At 55.0% G+C, this 21,836-nt stretch overlaps 3 protein-coding genes across 4 annotated transcripts in view; all 3 read right to left on the bottom strand.

Moving 5' to 3' along the window:
• Nucleotides 1-3,207: 3,207 nt before the first annotated feature.
• HSD17B1 (hydroxysteroid 17-beta dehydrogenase 1) lies at nucleotides 3,208-5,136 on the bottom strand. The gene is made up of 6 exons (XM_068530963.1): nucleotides 5,040-5,136; nucleotides 4,763-4,930; nucleotides 4,439-4,618; nucleotides 4,178-4,271; nucleotides 3,536-3,713; nucleotides 3,208-3,447 (listed from the first exon to the last, which is right to left on the bottom strand). The coding sequence occupies exons 1-6, from the start codon at nucleotides 5,134-5,136 to the stop codon at nucleotides 3,208-3,210; spliced, it is 957 nt and encodes a 318-aa protein (XP_068387064.1).
• A 1,986-nt stretch (nucleotides 5,137-7,122) lies between these two features.
• On the bottom strand, nucleotides 7,123-14,143 carry NAGLU (N-acetyl-alpha-glucosaminidase). The gene is made up of 6 exons (XM_068530519.1): nucleotides 13,694-14,143; nucleotides 12,681-12,828; nucleotides 11,270-11,416; nucleotides 10,999-11,084; nucleotides 9,742-9,998; nucleotides 7,123-8,757 (listed from the first exon to the last, which is right to left on the bottom strand). Exons 1-6 carry the CDS (start codon nucleotides 14,077-14,079, stop codon nucleotides 7,547-7,549), a joined length of 2,235 nt encoding a protein of 744 aa, XP_068386620.1. The 5' UTR covers nucleotides 14,080-14,143; the 3' UTR covers nucleotides 7,123-7,546.
• A 5,791-nt stretch (nucleotides 14,144-19,934) lies between these two features.
• The window catches only part of ATP6V0A1 (ATPase H+ transporting V0 subunit a1), a 55,908-nt gene continuing 54,006 nt past the window's right edge, over nucleotides 19,935-21,836 (bottom strand). For both annotated transcript variants that reach the window (XM_068531499.1, XM_068531500.1), the window contains exon 21: nucleotides 19,935-21,571. In XM_068531499.1, the coding sequence (XP_068387600.1) occupies nucleotides 21,478-21,571 (94 nt within the window). In that variant the 3' untranslated portion in view covers nucleotides 19,935-21,477. The remainder of the gene's footprint in view (nucleotides 21,572-21,836) is intronic.

Genomic DNA, 21,836 nt, shown 5'->3' with positions numbered 1-21,836 from the left:
TGTTTGGTGGGGTAAGACACGCATTGTTCCAGAAGCTGTGATTGATAAGGTACAAGCCTATCCAACCCCTAAGAATAGGAAAGAGGTGCAAGCGGGAGTTCCCCGGTGGCGCAGTGGTTAAGAGTCCGCCTGCCAATGTAGGGGACACGGGTTCGAGCCCTGGTCCGGGAAGATCCCACATGCCGCGGAGCAACTAAGCCCGTGCACCACAACTACTGAGCCTGCGCTCTAGAGCCCGCGAGCCACAACTACTGAGCCTGCCTGCCACAACTACTGAAGCCTGCGCGCCTAGAGCTCATGCTCCACAACAAGAGAAGCCACCACCATGAGAAGCCTGCGCACTGCAACGAAGAGTAGCCCCCGCTCTCCGCAACTAGAGAAAGCCCCCATGCAGCAACGAAGACCCAACGCAGCCAAAAATAAGTAAATAAATAAATAAGTATATATTTTAAAAAAAAGAAAGAGGTGCAAGCTTTTGCAGGGATTTTGGGGTTTGGGGGGACTTTTATTCCCCCCCTGGCACAGTGCCTCCATCCCTTATGCCGCCTGATGAAGAGAAGGCGCACGTGGGACTGGGGATCAGGGCAGCAAGCTGCCTTTGAGATGGAAAAAATACTAGTGAAGCAGATGGCAGCTCTGGGCACCTCCCAAGCAGGGCAACCGTTTAAGTTAGATGTGTCTGTGACTCCGGAACACACTGTGGCAGAGACAACAGAAGGAGAGGAGAGCACCCTTAGGATTTTGGTCCCAGCTCTGGGGGGGGGGGGACAGAAACCCCAATGCACCCCTCATACCCCTAGCAACGTACACAGAACACCCCACCAGCTATAGCCTCTCACGAAAGAACAGCATATCATGGTAAGAACGTCCCTTCCTATCAAGGGCGGGGTTGAGACTACGTTCTATGGACCCACCTCTGCCATGGCTCAACCCCCACGTTGACTAAGTGGCCCAATTGCAACAGAGGGGCACCCTGCCTGCCAGCCCACTGTCTCTAGAAATTCAAGTGCTACTAGGCCCTGAAGAGTATGTAGATCCTCCAAATTCCCCTGCCTCTGTACCTGGGGTGGCCCCTGCAGCCTGTGGAGAGGCGGAGTGGGGGCAGGGATCCCCGCTGATGCCTGGTATACAGTTGGGTCTAGTCGGGGCAACCCACCCACATGGACTGCAGTTGCTATTCTGCCCAACACTGACACCATCTGGATGGAAACAGGAACGAACTGCAGCAGCCAATGGGCTGAACTCAGAACAGTTGGGCTGTTCTAAAGGGATTAACCCTATGGCTTGGACAAAGGGAAGCTGAGAGATGGATGATCCAGAAATCAGCCCTTGTACAAGATGTGTGAAAAGACATTTGAGTTCATCTGCAAGAGTCTGAGGCAGTCCTCACTGTCTTCCACATCCTGGCTCATAAGGCACTGACATCCCCTGGCAATCAGAAAGCTGATGCCCTAGCCAGGGTACAAGCCCTAGCAACTGACCCTTCAGTAGATACAGCAGACTGGGTGCATTGAAAAAGCAGCCACTGTAAAGCCTGGGTGGGATGGCATATTGCCAAGGATACCTGATTGCCCTTGAAATATGGTGACTTGGTTAATGCAGTAACATCATGACCTATGTGTTCTAAACAATGCCCGAAGCAACTGCCAAAGGAGTCTGGGGGTATGCATCGGAGTTCCCAACCAGTGAGGGATTGGCTGTTGAAACATGCTACACTTGGAATGGAACATGCACCATTAAAAGAGGGGAGAAGGTGGGAATTCCCTGGTGGTCCAGTGGTTAGGACTTTGAGCTTTCACTGCTGAGGGCATGGGTTCCATCCCTGGTTGAGGAATTAAGGTTCCGCAAGCCTTGCGGCCAAAAAAAAAAAAAGAGGAGAGAAGGTGAAGGTCTGGCCTGGCATATCCCACCACGTGGGCCCCACCCCCGCCCCCATCCTCACAACTGACAGTGTTGGCTCCCCAGCCAACATGTATGGTATGCACAACCAGGTCAAGTGCCTAAAGCTGCCACCTCCCTCTCCTCAAGGCCGGGTGGGCACGTTCTGTTTTCCACTGTTGCAGTCATTTGGCCGCTCTCTTGTTTCCCTCCATTGGCCTGGGGGATGTTACAGCACACACAGGTGCCCTTACTAACTGACTGCATCCAGCAAGCCTTAAATGATAACCAACGAAGCCTGTCCTTAGGTCTCTAATGAGAAAGCTGTCCTCCAAAACAGGATGCCTTCGGACATTATTACTGCCACGCAAGGAGGCACCTGTGCCATTATCCAGAGTGTTGTGTACCTGAAGAGTCCGCTAATGTATGTTCTTTACTAAGCCCCTCCTGCGGCACCCCTACTGCCTTCGTCAGCCTGCAGCCTCCTCACCTAGTCTCTATCTCCACCCCTCCTCCAGCACCCAACCTCAGAGCAAGTTAGAGGGAGATTGGCTCTGCAACCCTGCAGGCCCTTTAAGTGGCTGCTGCCACTCCAGCTCCTTCTGCTGGCTTCCGGAAGGAAGACGTGGACCGCAGGGCAGATCTGGAGCCTCAGCTTGACCCCCTGGTGAGAGGCAGCTTCTGGGCGAGTGGGGATCTCTCCTGCTGAGTGTTGTCTTAGGGCAGGGGGCAAGAAGGGGGGTGAGTGGGGCTGTCTCCTTTTGGCTCATTTAGCCTTGTTTCTTCCTTACACATCTGGCTTCCACATGGGAACACAATTACAATAGTAATACCACTAGTAGTAATAATAATAGTCAGGGCCTGCTATTAAGACTTCTATACCAGCACTTTTGGGCATGATCTCAATTAATTCTTATCACAATCCACGACATAGGTATTATACCCGTTTTGCAGGTAAGAAAAACGGACTCGGAGAGGGTAGGACGTTGCCTAAGGTCCCATGACTCGTGGGAGCCAAGTCACAAACCGACTCTCCCCGCACCCAAGTCCACCTAACTCCTACTGCTGCAGACACCCCTCGGGAATCCAGGGACCGCTCTCCCTGCCCTGAGGCGCACTTGAGGCGTGACCTTGGGCTAGCTCCTTCCCTTTCTGGACCTCGGTTTCCGTAGGTATAACCTAGGCTAACACCTTCTTTCCTGATTATCCACCCGCCGCGCTCGCCAGTGATCACACAAGTGCGGTGCAGTGAAAAGTCCCTTTTCATCCCCAAACCGCACACCCCGGGGCCGCAAAGGAGAGCGCGGGAGACAGCGGCGAACCAGGCCTTTATTTCGGGGCGGCAAGAGGCGCTCCGAGCTCAGGTGTCCCCACTTCTCCGGCTCCGGCCTCCGCCCCGGCGCCGTCTGAGCCCTCGGCGGCCTGGTCGCCGAACACTGCTTGGTGCGCAGCAGCGACATAACTGCAGCCGCTGGGGTCGGAGAAGCGCAGCTGTATCAGGGGCAGGAAGCGCTCGGTGGTGAAGTAGCGCAGGGCCGGGCGCGGGGCGCGCAGCGCCTGGAGGAAGACCTGCAGCGGCGGGAGAGGCGCGCTGGCCGGGGCTGGGCTGGGGAACCGGAGCGCTGCCCCCGCTCCCGCAGTCCGGCCCGGCGCTCACCTCGGTCACGTCCTCCGGGTCCTGCCCCGCCTCAAGAAAGATCTGCTCGGAGTGGCTCAGGTAGCGGGAGAAGAGGTCGCGGGTCTCGGCGTCCGCGCGGTCCAGCATCCCGCCCAGGCCGCCCTCCAGCTTCTCGGGGAAGGCGGTGTGCACCGGGCCGCACTCGATGAGGCTCAAGCTGCCGGCGGGAGAGCGGCGAGTGGGCGGGGACGAATGCGAGTCCGGGAGGGAGGGCCGGAGGGGGGCTGCGCCCGGCTGGCGGGCGCTTAGGGTAACCCGAGCGTTTGAAAGCGGTTTACTGCCGGAAAAGCGCCCCCACGTCCCTTGGAGGGTGTGAGAGAGGCTCTGGCGTCATTATGCCACCCTGGCTGGGTCGCTTACAGCTGTGTGACCTTGGGCCAGTCACCGAACCTCTCTGGGCCTGAGCTTCCCACTAACAATACCGACACCTCACCAGCTAGGTCGGCAGGTGGAGTGAGAGGGCGGGTGCCAAACGCCCAGTACTGTGCCTGGCACACAACAAACGGGAGCCGCACTAAGGAGGGTCCAGGGAGAACGCCTGAGAGCGGTTCCAACAAAACAGGGTGCTGGGGTTCCCAAAGGCAGGGCTCAGAGGGTCCCGGGGGCGGGGCGGTGACTCACTGGACCCCGAAGGGCTGCAGCAGAATCGCCAGACTCTCGCACAAACCCTCGATTGCAAACTTGCTGGCGCAGTAAACGGCGTTGAAGGGAAGAGCTTGGAGGCGACAGGAGGCTGCTGAGGCGCGTCGGGGAGGGGAGCCGCGGGGAGCGGGAGGGGCCCGGGGCAGTTTCACCAGGTCCCACCCCTTTTATTAGACCCCCGACTCTCCCGTTGAGCCCCGCCTCCTGCGCGCCTCTGGTTCTTCCCCGGCTTCCACTCACCCATCAAGCCTCCCACGCTCCCGGTCACCAATATGCGTCCCGAGCGTCGCCGCTTCATGTCCGGCAGGAAGGCCTGCAGCATCCGCACGGTCCCGGTCAGGTTCACGTCCAGCACGGAGCCCACGGTGCCCTCCTCGTGTGCCTCCAGCGGCCCCACCAGGCCCCGGCCTGCGTTACATACTGCGGGGAGAGACACCGGACTCCGCCCGCCTCACGCACGGCCCTCCTCCCCGCCTGTCCCCTCGTGTTCCCTGGGCCTCGGGACGTCTTGGTTTGGACACAGGGTGAGGAAGGCTCCTGCACTAGTTTTGCAGGGAGACTCACCCAGCACGTCCACGCGGCCCTCGGTCACGCGTGCCCGGGCAGCGGCTATGGAATCTGCGTCCCTCACGTCCAGCTGCAACATCTCCAGGGAGCCGGGGGGGCACCCTCGGGACCGGGTGGCCTCCCAAAGTGGGCCCTGTGTCGTCAGGTCCCTCAGCGTGGCGTACACTGGAGGTTCAGGGAGAGGACGAGGCTCTGAATTTCGGGCTTACAATCCTACCTAGGCCCCCTTGGACCAGGAAGGAGCTGGTCTCTCCACCCCAGTCCCCTCATGTACCTTTGAAGCTCTGGGATGGGTCGGACGCCAGGCGCAGGGCCAGGTGTAGGCCAATGCCAGAGGAACAGCCAGTGATGAGCACCACGGTGCGGTCCATGGAACTGTGCGTAGGGAGCGGCCCCGAGACTGCTGGGCGCTGGTCTCTGGGATGGATATCACCTGCTTCGCCCCGCCCCTGCCCGCCGGGGTCCCCACCCCTTGTTATGTCTGCAGCACAATCTCAAGGCTGAGACCTCCCGTGGGTCCCTGGCCTTCTCTCCTCAACCTACTCTAGGTCAAGGCAGAGATGAGGCCACTACTTAAAACACCCCTTCTTAAGTTGCTAGTCAGAGGGAGGGTGAAGCTTTGCAAACAGGAGGTGTGGGCTCCCATGTGGGCACTGAGCGCCCTGGGCAGATCTTTGCCTGGCAAGCCTCTGTCCCACAGGGACAATTATAGTTGCCAAAGTTTGTTGCTGAGGGTGTGAAAGTAAATGTTTTGGAAGGGGGTTCTCAGTTCAAAGGTCAGGGGTTAGTTTAAAACTGAGGGGGGCTTCCCTGGTGGCACAGTGGTTAAGAATCCGCCTGCCAATGCAGGGGACATGGGTTCGAGCCCTGGTCCGGGAAGATCCCACCTGCCGCGGAGCAACTAACCCCGTGCGCCATAAGTACTGAGCCTGCACTCTAGAGCCCATGTGCCACAACTACTGAAACCCGCACGCCTAGAACCCATGCTCCGCAACAAGGGAAGCCACCGCAATGAGAAGCCCGCGCACCGCAACGAGGAGTAGCCCCCACTTGCGGCGTGCCGCAAACAAATTAATTAATTAATTTAAAAAAAGCATATTGGATAATTGGAGCTGAGCACTCAGGAACTTGACTGCTGCCAGGCTCTTGGTTTTAATTCATGCTACATGAAAAGTAAGACAAGCTTTTGCTAACTGGACATACATTTAGTGAATGCTAAATGTTTCCCCTGGGGAGGTGTCCTGTCTCTTCAGGGAAACATGGTCAGTATTCTGTGAAGTTACCCTGGCCTAAATGATTACTTGTTCTGACCAAGGTATTTATTAGGCTATTTCAAAGTCACAGCATCCGAAGAATGTCAAATAGTTCAGCTAGCCACAGAGTCTAAGATCCTGTATCTCCTGGCACTATGGAAACACCACACCACTGACCTAAGTGATTCACTTTTTTCAGTTTTTCAATATTTCATCAATATAAAACTACTGCCACATCCTTATACTTTCTTTTATGTCTTCTTCAACCTAGGAGAGACCTCAAATCTAAAAGTATTCTCTATTTCTCATCATTAGCAAATGTTTTAGCTTTCTAAATATTTGTATTTAACTCTTGTTTCTAGGGTTTTGTTTTTGCAGTTTAGAAACGTTTAGGAATATTAGGACTTTATCCCTTCTGCTTGATACAGCAGGGGTGAACTACTAGCCAGTCTAGCCTAAGAGAAAAGTGAAAAGATTCTTCACCAAGCACAGTGATTAACCCGATACAAGTTAGATTTAGAAGGAATGTTGTTTAAATTACTTCTTCTAGCCTGAATACATGAATTCTTTCAGATCAGGAAAGATTAGAAAAAGAAGCCTAAAAACTCTTAACAATGTGACTCTCAGTGGTAAATGAAAATGAGAAGCAGCAGCAGATTATAATTTGGTTTATGGGATGTGATGGATGTGCTATGATAGGTAACCTGAAATGATGGTTGAATTGGTAAAAAAACAACTGCATAAAATTTGCTGTAAGATATATAGAGACTTATTTTCTGTACTATTCTTTTTTTAAAAACTTTTTATTTTATATTGGAGCATAGCCGATTAACAATGTTGTGATAGTTTCAGATGCATAGCAAAGCTACTCAGCCATATCTAGGCATGTATCCATTCTCCCTCAAACTCCCCTACCATCCAGGCTGACACGTAACATTGAGCAGAGTTCCCTGTGCTATATGGTAGGTCCTTGTTGGTTATCCATTTTAAATATGGCAGTGTTGTACTAAAGTATTCTTATAAGAAAAATAAGTATTTGTAAAAATGGTTTCCTGTGTCAAGTATTTGCGCAATCAGAGCTGAATTGTAGATATTCTTGTAATATTTAGTTATTTTGAAAGATTTATATAATGAATTCTGGATATATGACCAATAAAACTGATGAAATGAAACAAACAAACAAAACACCCGAGGAAGCTGAGGTAAGGGAGCAGGGAGACCTGACCTCACCAGTGTCCATGCTATAGCCCTGAGTCCTCCCCGGCATCATGGCATTGACATTCTGACACACAGGTCGAGGTGATTCGTCAGTTTATTAAGTTGTATTAAAACAGTACTTTGATCCCACATTTGGGATGGTGGAGGAAGGCGGCTCAGCTCCCTCCAAACCTTCCATGCTTGATTCCATCAGCATGAATTCCTTCACCCAGGCCTGGGGAACTCCTGTGATGCTTGCCTAGCCCCAGGCCCTGGGAACCTGCCCAGGCCTGGAGTTTGGGGAAAACGTGGCCCAAGCGTGGTTAATCTGTCACAAGGCACCAGCCACCCACCGGGGGTAATATTTGAGGAAGAGCTTCTTGGCCAAGTCCACTGTGTCTCCTTGGGGCTGGCTAGGATACCTCCTTGTGCTGAGGACGAAGGTCTGTTCCAGCTGGAAGGCGTTCTTGTCAAACTGGTGCTGTTGGAAGGGGATGCCTCGGACCAAGCTCTCAACCAGTGTCTCCATGAAGAGCCGCCAGCGGGGGGCGTAGTAGTCGGCCACCAGTCCCGCCAGCTGCTTGTTGGCATAGTCTAGGATGTTGCCCTCTGGCCCCCACAGGGTCAGCTGGTAGCGGCTGTTCTGCTCATAGAAGCGGGCCTCAGTCTCACTGACGGCAGCCACCCGGGCCCGCTCCAGCCAGCTGCCCAGCAGGAAGTGGCTGTCACTAGCCAGCACCTTGTCCAGCGCGGGCAGGAGCTCATAGGCCAGGACGCCTCCTGCCCTCATCAGGGGAACCAGCTCCTTGTTCAGATAGGCGGTCCTCGCCTCTTCGTAGTACAAGCTGACCAGCTCCTGGACTGCCTGGCGAGTGACATCCACCAGGTCGTAGCAGAAGGCCGGGCTGGTGGCCAGGGTAGGCGTGGCTGCCAGCAGCAGCCGCCACGCCTCCAGTACATCCGATCGGTTGTACCAGACAGCGGTAGCCATCTGTAGGGATGGCCGCCTGACCAGTGGGCTGCGATTGTGTCCACTGCAGCCCTCGCCAGAGCAGTTGTAGACACTCCTGAGAAGCAGCCTCCACGCTGCCTCTGCGTCCCCGTGGGAGACCCCGTACCGCCGGGCTGCAAAGCCCGTCACCCAGGCCCCCAAATCTGCCACTGGGTCCTTCCGCCAGCCCAGCTCAGCCATGAGGGCGTAGACCACCTCGTTCTGGCCGATGCCCTCAGGGGCCATGCCCGTGCCTACCATGGTGGAGTTGGGGAAGAGGCGGGCGGCTGTGGGGCCTCGGTTCACAGACTCCAGGGCCCCAAACAAGCCGTGGTTGCCCCCGAAGTTATGCAGCATGCACCAGATAAAGGGCTGGCCCTGGAAGGAGGCTGTGCGGACGTACACGGGCTGGCTCTCAGCAAACAGGTCCAGAACCAGGAGGCGGCCACGGGGCACGGCCCCCAGCACAGCCCCCACCTGGGCGGGCCCCCAGAACTCGGGCTGGTGCTGGAAGAGCCAGCCTTGGAGCAGCCATACGGCGTCAGGGTCCACTGTGGTGGGACAGTGGGGACAGAAAAGAGGGTGGTAAGAGGAGAGGGGGCAGGAGAGCATTCACCCCATTGTACAGATGAGGAAACAGAGGTCCAGAGAAGCTAAATGACTCTATCACAGGACACTCCTTCCCCTGAAACCCACACACACACACCCCCGCCCCCCGCGGCCAGGGCATTCCACAACACACGTCCTTCCCATCTCCTCCTCCTCCCACTGGGAGTGCCAGGGTAGTGCTATAAAGCTTTATAGAGCATCAGAATTACCCAGAGGGCTGGGCCCCAGCCCCAGTCATTCTGATTCAGGAGGTAGGGGAGGTGCTGAGATTTGCACATCCAGGGCTCCAGGGTGATTCTGAAGCTGCTGGTCCCGGGTCACACCTGGAGCACTGCTGCTCAAAGCCTGAGCCTATGCTCCTTCCTGGCTGACACAGAGGCCTCCCAAGCCATTCCTGACCTGGCCCCTCTCTGCCCTTCTCCTGTAAGTGGCAGGAAGGAGAGCTGGGTTCACATTTGTGCACCTAGAAGGGCACCTACCAGCTTGGGGCACATCCCCTAACCTCTGGCCTGTGTTACCTACTTCAGCATGGAGGTAGAGACCAGATTAAATATTTTCAATAGCTAGCACTTAATGACACTTTACTCTGGGCCAGGCATTATTCTACTTATAAGGTAGCCCATTTTGCAGATGAAGTAGCTGAGGTACTGGGAGGGATGTGAGTCGTCGCAAGTCTCACAGGCAGGAAGTGGCAGTGCCTGCGTTGGAGCAGGGTATCCGGCTCCAGAGCTCACCTCTCAACCACCGTGTGATTAAATGAGATGATGTGTGTGTGTAGAAGTGCTTGGTAAACTGTAAAGTGCTGTGTGTCACTGTGAGGTGTTATTATTCCCAGTCCCTCCTCCCACCCCCCACTGACCTCTGCCACCCCCATCTCCCTGAGGGTCTGGGGGGGCTCCCCTTTCCGACCTCCCCTGGCACCGAACCTGCAATCATGGCCTGGTAGACAGTGGCGGTGGCTGCAGCCAGGTAGGAGGGCTCCGAGGACGGTGGCTGCATCTCGTTGAAAGTATCGGCCCCATAGATGTGATCCGTGCCAAACTCTTTGGTCAGCTCCCGCAGGAAGAGGCTCCCCACGATGGGGAATAGGGGGTCTTCCGGAGCCAGGAGGAAGGAGCAGGAGTAGGAGCAGTTGAAATGTCCCCAACTGCCCATCTGGGTGATATTGATCTGAGGGAACACCCTAGTTGGGGGTGTGTGTGTGACAGTTCAGACATTTACTGGAGGCTGACACAGTAGTCATCTCCAGCCTCACTAACTTCTGCAGTTCCTGGGTCGTTCATGCCTCTGTGCCTTTGCACATACTGTGCCCTGTGCCTGGAGCCCTTTCCTCCTCCCTCCCTGCTTATGCATCTGGCTTCTCCTCGACATCCTTTAAGTTTCACCTGTCTGGAAAGCTTTTGCTGTCTCTCCCCCTCCCACTGGCTGAAACAAATGACATCACGTCTGCTCTGAGCCCTTGCTGCACCCTCCCTTCCCCAAGCAGAAGTGACCTTGACAGAGAATTGGGCCCACATATATTCCTGCCCTTATCACTGTATTGTATCCCCCTGGCAATGTATCTCCCGCTGGGGGCGGGGCCTCTGTGCACCTTTGTGGCTGCATCCCCAGGCCCCAGCACAGGGCCTGGTTGGGCAGCCCCGGAGAGCCTGACAAACGTTGGCTGAATGTACGAATGAGGTTCCTGCTGTCCAGTTGGGGAGGCCAAGGAGTGGCCAGTGAGGCCGGCCACGTGTGCTGAGCGCTGAAAGTGGCGGGAACCAGGTGCTCATGTGCATGAGGGAGGTGGTAACCGATGCTGGGCCCCCCCCTCCCCGCAAGGCTTCCTGAAGGAGAGGAGGTCTCAGCTGGGCCTTGAAGAATTTTGCCAGCCGCAGGAGAGGATGGGTGGGTAGCACAGAGGAACAGAGGGGCAGGAAGGACAGAGGAGACCAGTGCACCCCTACCATCACTAAGAGCTGCCATTTGCTAAGACTCCATGCCAAGCCATATATACATTTTACAAGTGAGGAAACTAAGGCACAGAGCAGTCACGTAATCTGTCCAAGGTCACATAGCTAGTCAGTAACAGAGCCAGGAATCAAGCCCAGGCCTACATCCAGAGCTTAAGTTTTTCTTTAAATCATGTCTTGCAGGGGAACATAAATTCTCTGAGCTGAATGGAGGGTGAGGGGGGACATCACCTTGTGAGAGCCTTGGGGACATGCCCTGCGAACGCTGGCAACACGGGGATCATGCCAAACGAGCGCATCCGGTCAAGGATCCGATGCTGTGAGGAACGGGAGGGGCGGCGGTGAGCACGGTCCCCCGAAGCGGGAGGCCTTCACTCTCTCAGGGCACACGGAGTCCCCACCGTTCAGTTAAGAGCCCCGGGGTGGGCCAAACACCACTCCCGACCCCAGGCCTGTGACTGTCCAGCACCAATTCTGCTCCTTCCCTTCCCCATCCTTTTACCTGCAGGTAAAGCTGCTTGAGGTGCCAGGAGGGGGGCAGGGGGCCACTCCAGGTGTGCAGGTTGCCCATGCGCCCCCAGGCCAGGAAGGCAGGACCAGTGAAGTACTCATCGATCTCTGTCTGGGTCAGGCCCAAGGCCAGATACACCTGAGGAGGAGGCCGAGCCCCACACATGTAAATCGTTTATCTCTATTCATTGATCCATTCACTCAACAAACACACATTCATCTCTTCTCTGGGCTGCACCCTAGAGTTACTAAGACAAAATCCGATCCCTGCCTGCGAGGAGCCCAAAGTCTGGGAGAAACAGATCCGTGACCAGGTAAGTTTGCAAATATGTCACCCTTGTTGCATGGGTGAGGTGAGGCACAAAGGGGTTCTCCCCAAAATGTGGAAGGGGCCTTAGAAGGCTTCATGGAGCAAGGAGGGCTAGAATGATGGGTGAGGGCAGCTCTGCAGGGAGCTTAAGCAGCCCCAGGTGCAGCCAGAGCACTCAGGGCTCAGGTATGGAAGCTCGAGGCCGGGCAAAAGCCTGAAGGCAATGGGGAGCTCTTGAGTGTGTTAATAGTGGAAGGTCTCCACCAGATTTGCAATTCAGAAAGGACACTCTGGTGGAACTTGGAGAGTCAGGAGTCTTGTTTTGAAAGGAACATATTACTTAGAGAGCTCTCTAAGCTCTCATGGCCGGGAGGCCATTAAGGCAGTGTAGTTTTGCGTGTCTCAGACTGGATGGAATCTGACCTTTTGATCTGATCAAGTTATCCAAAGAGCCTACTAGAAATTCAAGATACTTATTGGACTCTTACCCTAAAATAACTCTCAATTCCTTATGAACAAATATTTTCCAGCTAACGTCAGAGTCAGTCACAATTCTCACGAGGCAGTTAACAATCTCATGGCTTTAAAAAAAAAATTAGCCCCTCTTTTACTTCCTCAGAACACTCTTTCAGGATTACCCGAGCCCGTGTTTCCCAAATTGCAATTAGTAAAGACCCCAGATAAACTCTTCTTATTTGCAGCCTCCTGCATTATTTTTTGGTTGACGCTGTTCAGAGGCTCTGGCAGACTGGGGTCCAGGCAGAGGGGATGAGAGCCTGAACTGGGGCCACGGATAAGGATGGAGAGGACAAGGCAGATCAAGAGCTGCTAATGAGACAGAATCCACAGAAGCAGCTGACTGACCCACGTGGGGGTGGGGAGAGAGGTGAGGCCGGCTTCTTAGAGTGTTTACAGTAGGGTGCTGGGGTCCAGCCCTGGGTAAGTGCTCCTGTGTGTTTGTCTCAAACCATGGAAGCTGGGAGGCTGGAGCCATCACTCCTGCTACCAACGCTTCTGGAGCCCTAGTCTCTGTGTGCCAGATACTGCGTTGATGTGGGGGAGGCGGGATGCCTGGGGTATGGTGGGCACGCACCCGCTGCCAGATGGCCTCCTGGCCGCTCCAGGCCAGCGCCAGGTTGATGCCGTTCAGCGCCATCCAGTCAATCTCCTGCTCCCAACGGGCCCAGTCCCACCACACGAAGGAGTAGCTTTGTGTGCACACGTTCTGGTAATAGCGGTACCTGCAGGCAGGGGCGTGAGCTGGGGCGTGAGCTGGGGCGTGGCCCTGGGGGCAAAAAGGATGTCCCTCACCCCTGAGGGTCCACAGCCTGGGGAAGAACTTGGAGGGCAGCCCGGTCCTGGAACAGCTCTCCACACCACCCAGATCTAACCCAGAAAGGAGTGGCTCCAGACGTGGCCTCTACTGCTTCACTCCAGGATCCACTCCAGGTGGAGCTTGAGCTTCTGAGGTGCCCACCCACCTGCGCCCAGCACTCAGCTCCCTAGCCTCCCAGATATTTGGAAGAACATATTCCGTTTTCATTCCTACTCTGTGTACAGTGTTTAAGTGCCATATGGCAAAGTTGGCCCCTGTCCTGAAGGGGGGTATCCCTCTCCCCACAGTCTAATGGGGAGGCAGCTGTGTGAATGCATCACCTCGGTGCAGTGGGGCAAACGCTAGAACAGAGGCCTGTGACAGGGCTGGGGGTCATTCCTCAGTAAGCATCTTCGAAGAGAGGGGTGGGGTAGGAAAGGAATGGCATTTACCGATCACCGATTATGCACCACAAATTCTACACCCCGCACCGTGCAAATCCTCACAATCAAAGCGGCACCACTGCACGGTAGATGACATTATTTCCATTTTTCAGATGAGCCAGCCGAGGCTCAGAGAGGCTAAGTGACTTGCTCAAAGATACAAGGCTTTTAGAATCAGACCTGGGGTCTGAAACCAGGTCGTGCGACCCTAAGGCCAGCGCTTGCTGGCAGCCCGGCGCTGGGGGTGGGGTGGGGAGGGGCGGGGACTTCAGCTTGGGCTGGCGCCCGGGGGAGTGGAGGCGGCGGGGAGCTGCACGGGAGCCGAGGGGCGCGGTCCGGCCGCGGTACCTGTTGGGCGTGGCCTCGGTCAGTTCCTCCGGCACCGCGGGCAGCGGCTGCGGCAAGCGCAGCTGAGAGCCCGACCAGGCCACGTGGCAGCCGCAGAAGTCGCGCAGGTAGCGGTGCAGCCCCGCGGCGGCGGCCACGCCCGTGGAGCCGAGCACCCGCACCCGCGCCCCGACGCCGCCGCCGCTCAGGCGGTAGGTGTCCAGGCCGGACTCGGCCGCCAGGGCGCGCTCCACCGACACAGAGAAGGCGGCCGCCGGCCCGGGTCCCAGAAGCCGGGCCAGCAGCTCCCTCACGGCCGCCGCTTCCCGGGCCTCGTCCCCGGCCGAGCCCCCCGCCGCGGTCAGGAGCAGGAACCCCAGAGCCGCGGCCACCGCCACGGCCTCCATGGTACAGCGGTCTCAGCCCGCTGGGCACCAATGGCGACTCGGGATCAGGGGCGTGACGGCCGCGTCCAATCAGCTGCGGACCTCAGGTCACGCGGAACTGAAGGTTAAAGCACCGGCCGGCGGCTGAGAGACCAGCTTCCGGGTTCCACACCAGCTCCTGAGGGTGTTTTCTGACCACGCGTGGTGCAAGAGCGCGTGACTCTGGTGACTTCAAAAGTCCGGGGCCGGATGTGACTCGTAGTCCTTCACAAATGCCTTCAGGTACAACGCGCTTTCACATGCAGATCACTTTCCTTCCGTCCATCCTACCATCCAATAAATATTTGAAGTTGATTTTGTACCAGGCACTGCCACCCCTCTTCCGGGGAGACCTACAAACCAAGTACTTATATAAACAAAGATTTACATTATGCAGTTGACCCTTAAACTTTGCATGTGTGTTAGGAGGGCCGACCCTCCGGCAGCCAAAATATAACTTTACAGTCAGCCCTCCTGTATCCAGGGTACCGCATCCGCGGACCATGTAGTACTGTAGCACGTATTTATGGAAAAAAATTCCTGTATAAGTGGACCCGGGCAGTTCAAACCCGTGTTGTTCAGGGGTCCACTGTGCTTGTGACGCTGTGCACGGTTCCCAGCCAAAGGCTTCCAAAAGGAAGTGGCATTTAATCTGAATTAAGTTGGGATTGACTAGGAGAATACCATTCCGTGAAGAAAAAAATGCATATATGAAGACCCAGGAAGGGTAAAGAAAGAGCTGAGCAGATCTGAGGAACTAAAAGGTCGGGAAGTTGGAGGAGGGATGTGCCATGTGAGCCTGGACTGGCCAGGGGGCAGGGCCTAGTGGGTGTGACAAGGGCTCTCATGTGATCTGTAAGCGGTAGCAGCAGCTGAACAGGATGGGAGTTATCTTCATTTTACATCCTGGGAAACTGAGGGCCAGAGATAGGAAGTGACTCTGCGAAGATCAGTGACCAGTAAGACAGCAGGTCTGGGACTAGAAGCAGGAACTCTTAACTCTCAGATAAGTGTTTTTGCCACTATCCCCCAAGAGATGCAACTTTTCAGGCTGCTTACCAGCAGGGAGGGTTTAAGTGGGGCTGTGTGGTGGCCAGGAGTGGTGGGCCCTTTTATAAAGACTGCACTTTCTAAAGGGATTCTGAGTCCTTTTGGAGGCAGGTGTAGATTTTTCCAGATTGTCAGGCCTGAGTGCAGCTGCTTAGAGACAGGGAAGCGGTCAGAGGAGGGTTGCCAAGCCAGGAAATCCAGAGCCTGGACTGAAAGAGAACATGGGAGTCCACTGAGCTTGCTCTGCCCCTCCGCCCCCTGCCCCCAGCTGCAGACTCAAGCTGCAGTGCCCCCTGCCTTGTTCCCAGCTCAGCGAGCAGCTAGTTCAGGAGGTGCAACCCTGTTCCACCCAGTTCCTAATATCAGAAGGTTCTCAGCTTTTCCCAGAGAGCAGCTCCTAGACCTGCCCAGAGAGATGGGCCCTCATGGAGCTATAGCTTGTGGCCCCCCCAGGCCTCTCTACACTCCCTCCAACACCCCCTTCCAAACACCTCTGGCTTCAGGTGAGATTTGTCGGACTCTCCTCCTCCCAGGACCTGTTTTACCAGCAATTTGGATCTTAGGGAACACATTGCTTGGGGGAATTGGGCTGCAGGTCCACCGTCAGGCTCAGGGTGCCTCTCTGTGGGGTCTGGATTCATCCAGAATGGCAGACGGCTGCTGGCAGGGGCAGCAGGTTGGGGACACCATCCCGGGGGGTTGGTAGCACATTCACAGCCTGAGCTCATGGATGCTTGGCAAGAGTGTCACCGATTACTCCGAGTGTGTCACACTGTCTTTCTCATCTTCCCCACCAAGCTGGGAACTCTTTGAGGACAATAGGGGGCTGGTTGAAGAAATTAAGTTGCATCAATAGGATGAAATACCAAGCATTTGCTAAAAAAAAAAAGAAAAGTGAGGAAGATGTGTTGGTGCTGATCCGGAATGTTCTGCAAAGTATATTTTTTAAAAAGAGGGCAAGGAATTCCCTGGTGGTCGAGTGGTTAAGACTCAGCACTTTCACTGCCGAGGGCCCGGGGTTCAATCCCTGGTCGGGGAACTAAGATCTCACAAGCCGCACGGCCAAAAAAAAAAAAAAAAAATTAAAAAGATGTCAAATCAGGACTTCCCTGGTGGTCTAGTGGGTGAGACTCCGCACTCCCAATGCAGGGTAGTTCGACCAGGTTCGATCCCTGGTCGGGGAGCTAGACCCTGCACGCATGCTGCAACTAAGAGTTCTCATGCGGCAACTAAAAGCCTGCATGCCGCAACTAAACATGTCGCAACAAAGATACCGCGTGCCGCAACTAAGACTCGATGCAGCCTAAATAAATAAATAAAATATTTAAAAAAACCAGCTAAATATTGAGTTTATAAAAAAAAAGATGTCAAATCACTGGGTATAGTACATCCCATTTGTTGTTGTGTTTTTTTAAGGCTATGTAAATAGTGCTCGCTTCGGATGAGGTACTGGGACGCTGGAGCAGAAGACTTACTTTTATAATAGGGCCTTTTGTACTGTTTGATCCTTTTACCACGTGATATATTTTATTACTTTTTCTCTCCGCTCCTATCTCATCTCTTTCGTTCCTGCCAGCCTCCCCTCTGTCTAGGCACCCCAGAATCCCTCCAGATCCCTTGTCCCTCTGCCTTGCCAATCCAGTTGCCTGCCTGTCACAGCCCTGCTAGGATCCCACCCATCTTACCTGTGGGGAGGAACGAGTCCTTCCCTGTCTGGCCACCAGGGAGCAGCCTACGCCTTGCCTTGGGTAGGCTGGAGAGGGAAGGGCAGGCAAACAGGCTCAGATCTGAGGGGAGCTCCAATGCCCTTTCCACCCAGGGCTCCTGGGTAGAAAGAGGCACAGTACTACCCAGGTCCCCAGTGAGGGACAGGAAAGGGGGGAGGGGTTCGGAAGGTGGTGATGGAATTGTCCCCTATCTTTATAATACTGAGCAGGCCCAAAGTCACCCTCTCCACATTGGTTCTAGGATGGGAAGAATTCGCTGGTTGGGGGCACAGACTCACTAAGCAGATGCCTGGGGTCCAGGGATTCCACAGGAGGGGATCAGGGTAAAGGCCAAGACTCTTAAAAATAGGAGCAATGGAGCCATCCTGTTCCCCACCCCCACCCCAGGGCTCCTGGGAATTCCCACACCCTCCAGGGCTCAGTTCCCAGTTGGTCCCATCTTTAGCTGGCTGGGCTGGAAGCAGCCCAAGGCCCTAGATCCTGGAAGCTCAGCTTAGCCAATGACCCACTGGCCCAGGTCTTCTCATCCAGGCTAGGGAGGAATTTCTTCCCCGGGAGGTCCTAGTCCTCCCTCCCCAGCCCCATTTTATTGATCTATACCAGAAAGTTTACCAGTTTAAAGTGTACAACTCAGTAGTTTTTTAGTATGGCCACAGAGTTGTGCAACTGCCACCATAATCTAATTTTACATTTCATCATCCCCCAAAAGAAACCCTGCCCCCAACCCCATCCAGCAGCTGGTCCTAGGCAACCACCCATCTACTTTCTGTCTCTACACATATGCCCATTCTAGACATTTCACATAAATGGAATTATACATTATGTGGCCTTGTGTCTGAGGTCCATTCTTGTTGCAGCATGTATCGGTACGTCATTCCTTTTTATTGTAGAATAATACCCATTGTATGGATATACTGCCTTTTGTTTACCCATTCATCAGCTGATAAACATTTGGGTTGTTTCCATTTAGGGCTATTATGAATAATGCCCCTATGAACACTTGTGCACAAGTTTGTGTGCACATTTTTTCATTTTTCTTGAGTAGAAATCTAGAAGTCAAATTGCTGGGTCCTAAGTTAATCCTACGTTTAACATTTTGAGAAACTGCCAGGCTGCTTTCCAAAGCTGCTGCACCATTTTACAGTCCCACCAGCAGTGGATGGGGGTTCCAGTTTCTCCACATTCTTGTCAACACTTGTAATTTTTTTTTTTTTTTTTTTTTAATCTTTGGCTGCGTTGGGTCTTTGTTGCTGTGCACGGGCTTTCTCTAGTTGTGGTGCTTGGGCTTCTCATTGTGGTGGCTTCTCTTGTTGCGGAGCACGGGCTCTAGGCATACTGGCTTCAGTTGTTGTGGCACATGGGCTCAGTAGTTGTGCCTCGTGGGCTCTAGAGCGCAGGCTCAGTAGTTGTGGCACACGGGCTTAGTTGCTCTGCGGCATGTGGGATCTTCCCGGACCAGGGCTTGAACCCATGTCCCCTGCATCGGCAGGCGGATTCTTAACCACTGCGCCACCAGGGAAGTCCCTAAACTTAATTGTCTTTTTAAAATTATTGCCTTTTTAGTGGGTGTGATGTGGTGTCTCGTGGTTTTGATTTGCGTTTTCCTAATGACTAATGATACTGAGTACCTTTTCATGGGTTTATTGGCTATTCGTGTTTTCTTTGGAGAAATGCCTGTTCAGATCCTTTGTCCTTTTAAAAACTGAGGTATTTGTCTTTATTACTGAGTTGTAAAAGTTCTGTATATATTCCAGATGCAAGCTCCTTATGAGATACATGCTTTGCAAATATTTTCTTCCAGTGTGAGGGTTGTCTTGATCCTGTCCTTCGAAGCACAAAAGTTTTTAATTTTGCTAACCGAACTTATCTTTTATCTTCTTTTTTATCACTCGTGCTTCTGACGTCATACCTAAAAACCACTGCCTAACCCAGGGTCAGGAAGATGTACTCCTATGATTTCCTCTAAGACTTCTCTTCTGTTTAGGTCAGTGATCCATTTCGAGTTAATTTTTGTATACAGTGGATAGCAGTCCAGATTTGTTCGTTTCCATGTGGGTACCCAGTTGTACTAACACCATCTGTTGAAAAGACTGTTTTTTCCCCAGTGAATTATCTTGGCCCCCGTGTGGAAAACCAGTGGACTATACACGTTAGGGTTTGTTTCTGAACTCTCAATTCTAGTCCATTGATTCCTAGTTATCTATCTGAGTCAGTAACAGAGAAGAGGTTAAAAGGGCTCATTTTCCTGAATGTCCACCCGCAACTTTTTGAGGAGTGGATGCTGGGTGTTGTACCCAGGGCTGCTCCAGGGCAGGTGGCCCGTCAGGGAGGAGAGGGTTTGCGGAGCATGGAATGAACGGGGTGTTCCCGCCCCTCCTGGAGCAGCAGTTGGTGGCCTGCTGCTGCTCACATTCCTGGGCAGCCCCTGCCCTGGAGGCCCCAGGAGGGAGGAATGGAGAGGGAGGGCTGAGAAAGAATGCGGTCACCTTACATGGCAGTGAGGAGGGAGAAGGCGCCCGCCCTGCCCACCCCGCCTGCCAGGACATCCCGTTGGGCTCTTGGGCTGCCTGCCTCAGCACCTCGAGTTTTCCAGCTGCCCTGAGGAACCAACCTTACGCTGAGCCTCCGCCTACACCAAGGCCAAAGGCAATCAGGGCTCAAAATAGCCAGGCTGCTGAGCCTTGGAGAGCACGCTGGCAGAAGAGGGAGAGGAGGGTGGGCAGACGTCCAGGTCCCTGCTTCCCCCGGCTGTTTGGGTGTGTGGTGCAGAAAGCGGGACGGAGATGGGTCCCCAAGTCCCCTCCCCCACATGGGTAGTGTCTGAAAAGCTGCCTTGGCTCAGGGAGTGGGAAGGCCCCTGGGAAACTTGAGATAAGGTGAGAATTTCACTAACTGCCTGGCCAGGGCCACTGCAACTGCGGTCTTTGATCAGAGGAAAAAGCAGAAATGCTGACAGAGGGAAGTGGCAGGTGTAAGGATACTGGGTGGGCTCAGGAGGGCTGAGCCTTGAGTGACGCAGGGGCTAGGGGCTGTGGGCACGCAGACAAGCAGCCTCCCTGATAGAGTCAAACACACTTTATTCCGCATGGGAATGTCTGAACAGAAGGGCCTTGGGCAGGATTCCTGATAAAGAACTCTGCTTCAAACTCCTGCCGCTGTAAACAGAGCAAAGATCATCATGTAAACCACGGGGAGGGAGGGACCGGACGGGAGGGGGCTCTGCACAAGGGCTGGGTCGGGTCACACTGGCTACTGCGCGGTGAAACTGGGGCGGTGGCCCAGCCTGGGAGAGTCCAGTGAGCAGTGCTAAGCAGCTCCCAGACAAGCAGGGGGTAGGGGTGGGGTGGGGTGGGGTGGGAAGGGGCCGACCAATTGAGGGGGTCCTCTCGCCCACTGAAGGCACAGGGATCAATTTAGCTGAAGCAGCCAGGGCTGCTGTGCCAACGCATGATTAAAAGGCCCCAAGATCCACATCCTGGTGTGGGGGTGACGGGGCGGCGGCCCTTTGGGGGCGCTCCCCACCAGCCCACAGGCCAGGGCCACGCAGCTCTCACAACTGCACGCACTGGCGGCCCTGCCAGCTGCCTCCAATCAGCAAATGGTAAATGACGTTGACTTTCCCTGCCCAGGACCCACTTGCTCCACTTGGGGTCGGTGTGGAAGTGGGGAGGGGCACCGGTGGGCAGAGCAAGGCTGGTCTGCAGGCAGAACCACCCCTAATGACTACAGTTCTGCACTCAAGACTCGTGACTGGGGGTGGGGAAAGGTCTCCGGGTCTGCACCAGGAAAGAGCATGGACTTGGACCCTCTGTCCCGAGGGCGTGCTTGCGGCCCATGCACGGCCTGAGAAGCAGTCACCAGAGCCAGCCAGGACCTCTGCTTTGGGTCCTCCCCGCTGTGCATGTTATGCTGGGTGCTAAAAGGGCATTCTGGGAAGGAGGAGGAGAGGGTGTGAGTTTAGGGTGGGGGTCAGGAAGGTGGTGCAGGGTATCCAGGGACCCTTGGGGCTGCCAGGGAGAAGCCACGCACGCTGGCACAGTTGGGTCCAGCTGAATTCCTGATTAACGAGCGCACTGAAGACCGGAGGGGGTGGGCGGAGGACAGAAACACCATCTTCCTGGACCCACCCCTGCTAATCCAAGAGTGGGGAGTGTTAAAGAGCACCCCATCCCCCACCGGGAAGGAGAGTGGCAGGAGCAGGGAGCTCAGAGTCTGGGTGTGGACGGTGAAGGCGCTCCCTCCAAGCGCTCTGGGCTCCTGTGTAAATGCACAAACTGCTTCACCACCAGGGGGCACAGGAAGGGCTGGACAGAGGCTGGGAGGGCAAGGAGGGTGCCCAGCGGGAGTGGGTTTGAGTGACGGCTCGGGCCCGCTTCTCTCCAGAAAATCACTGCACTACAACACACAAAGCTGGAGGTGGCGGGGGACCCAGGAAGGGCTGGGTCTGTCTAAGTGACTCACAGGTGGCTGGGGGAAGGGTGGCAGGGATGACTCAGATGCCCTGATACCCAGGGCTCACAACCAACAGGAAAGCGGAGCACAGCTAATCACCGTGGAGGGAGCGGGGAGGGCAGAGGGCGCACAGCGCCCCTGAGGGAGGGGCTCATTCGTCAAACTTCCCTTCTCGGATGTGCTCGAAGGAGAAGGGTAGGAACTTGAAACCCGTCCCGCTGTAGAATTTATTCTGGAATTCCACCCTGGAGAAAGAGAAGAGGAGAGTCATTCCACAGAAACCTTCTGGGACTCCACAGTTGGGCCAGAAGGATGACCCAACCCCAAGCTCCCCGAGCCTCCTGCCGCCCACAAAGCCCAGACCTCGTCCTGCTCATGGCGCACACGACCCTAATCCTAACACAACCTCCCACTCGTGACGCCCAGGGCCTGCCCGCGGCAAGAGTGCACACCAGTGCAACGGTTTGGCCTCAGTTCCTGCTCCGTCCTGCTCAGCAGAGAGTGTGTTTA

The sequence above is a fragment of the Eschrichtius robustus genome, chromosome 20 (assembly GCF_028021215.1).
Source record: "Eschrichtius robustus isolate mEscRob2 chromosome 20, mEscRob2.pri, whole genome shotgun sequence".
Lineage (NCBI taxonomy): Eukaryota > Metazoa > Chordata > Mammalia > Artiodactyla > Eschrichtiidae > Eschrichtius > Eschrichtius robustus.
This window is presented reverse-complemented; position numbering and strand designations above follow the sequence as displayed.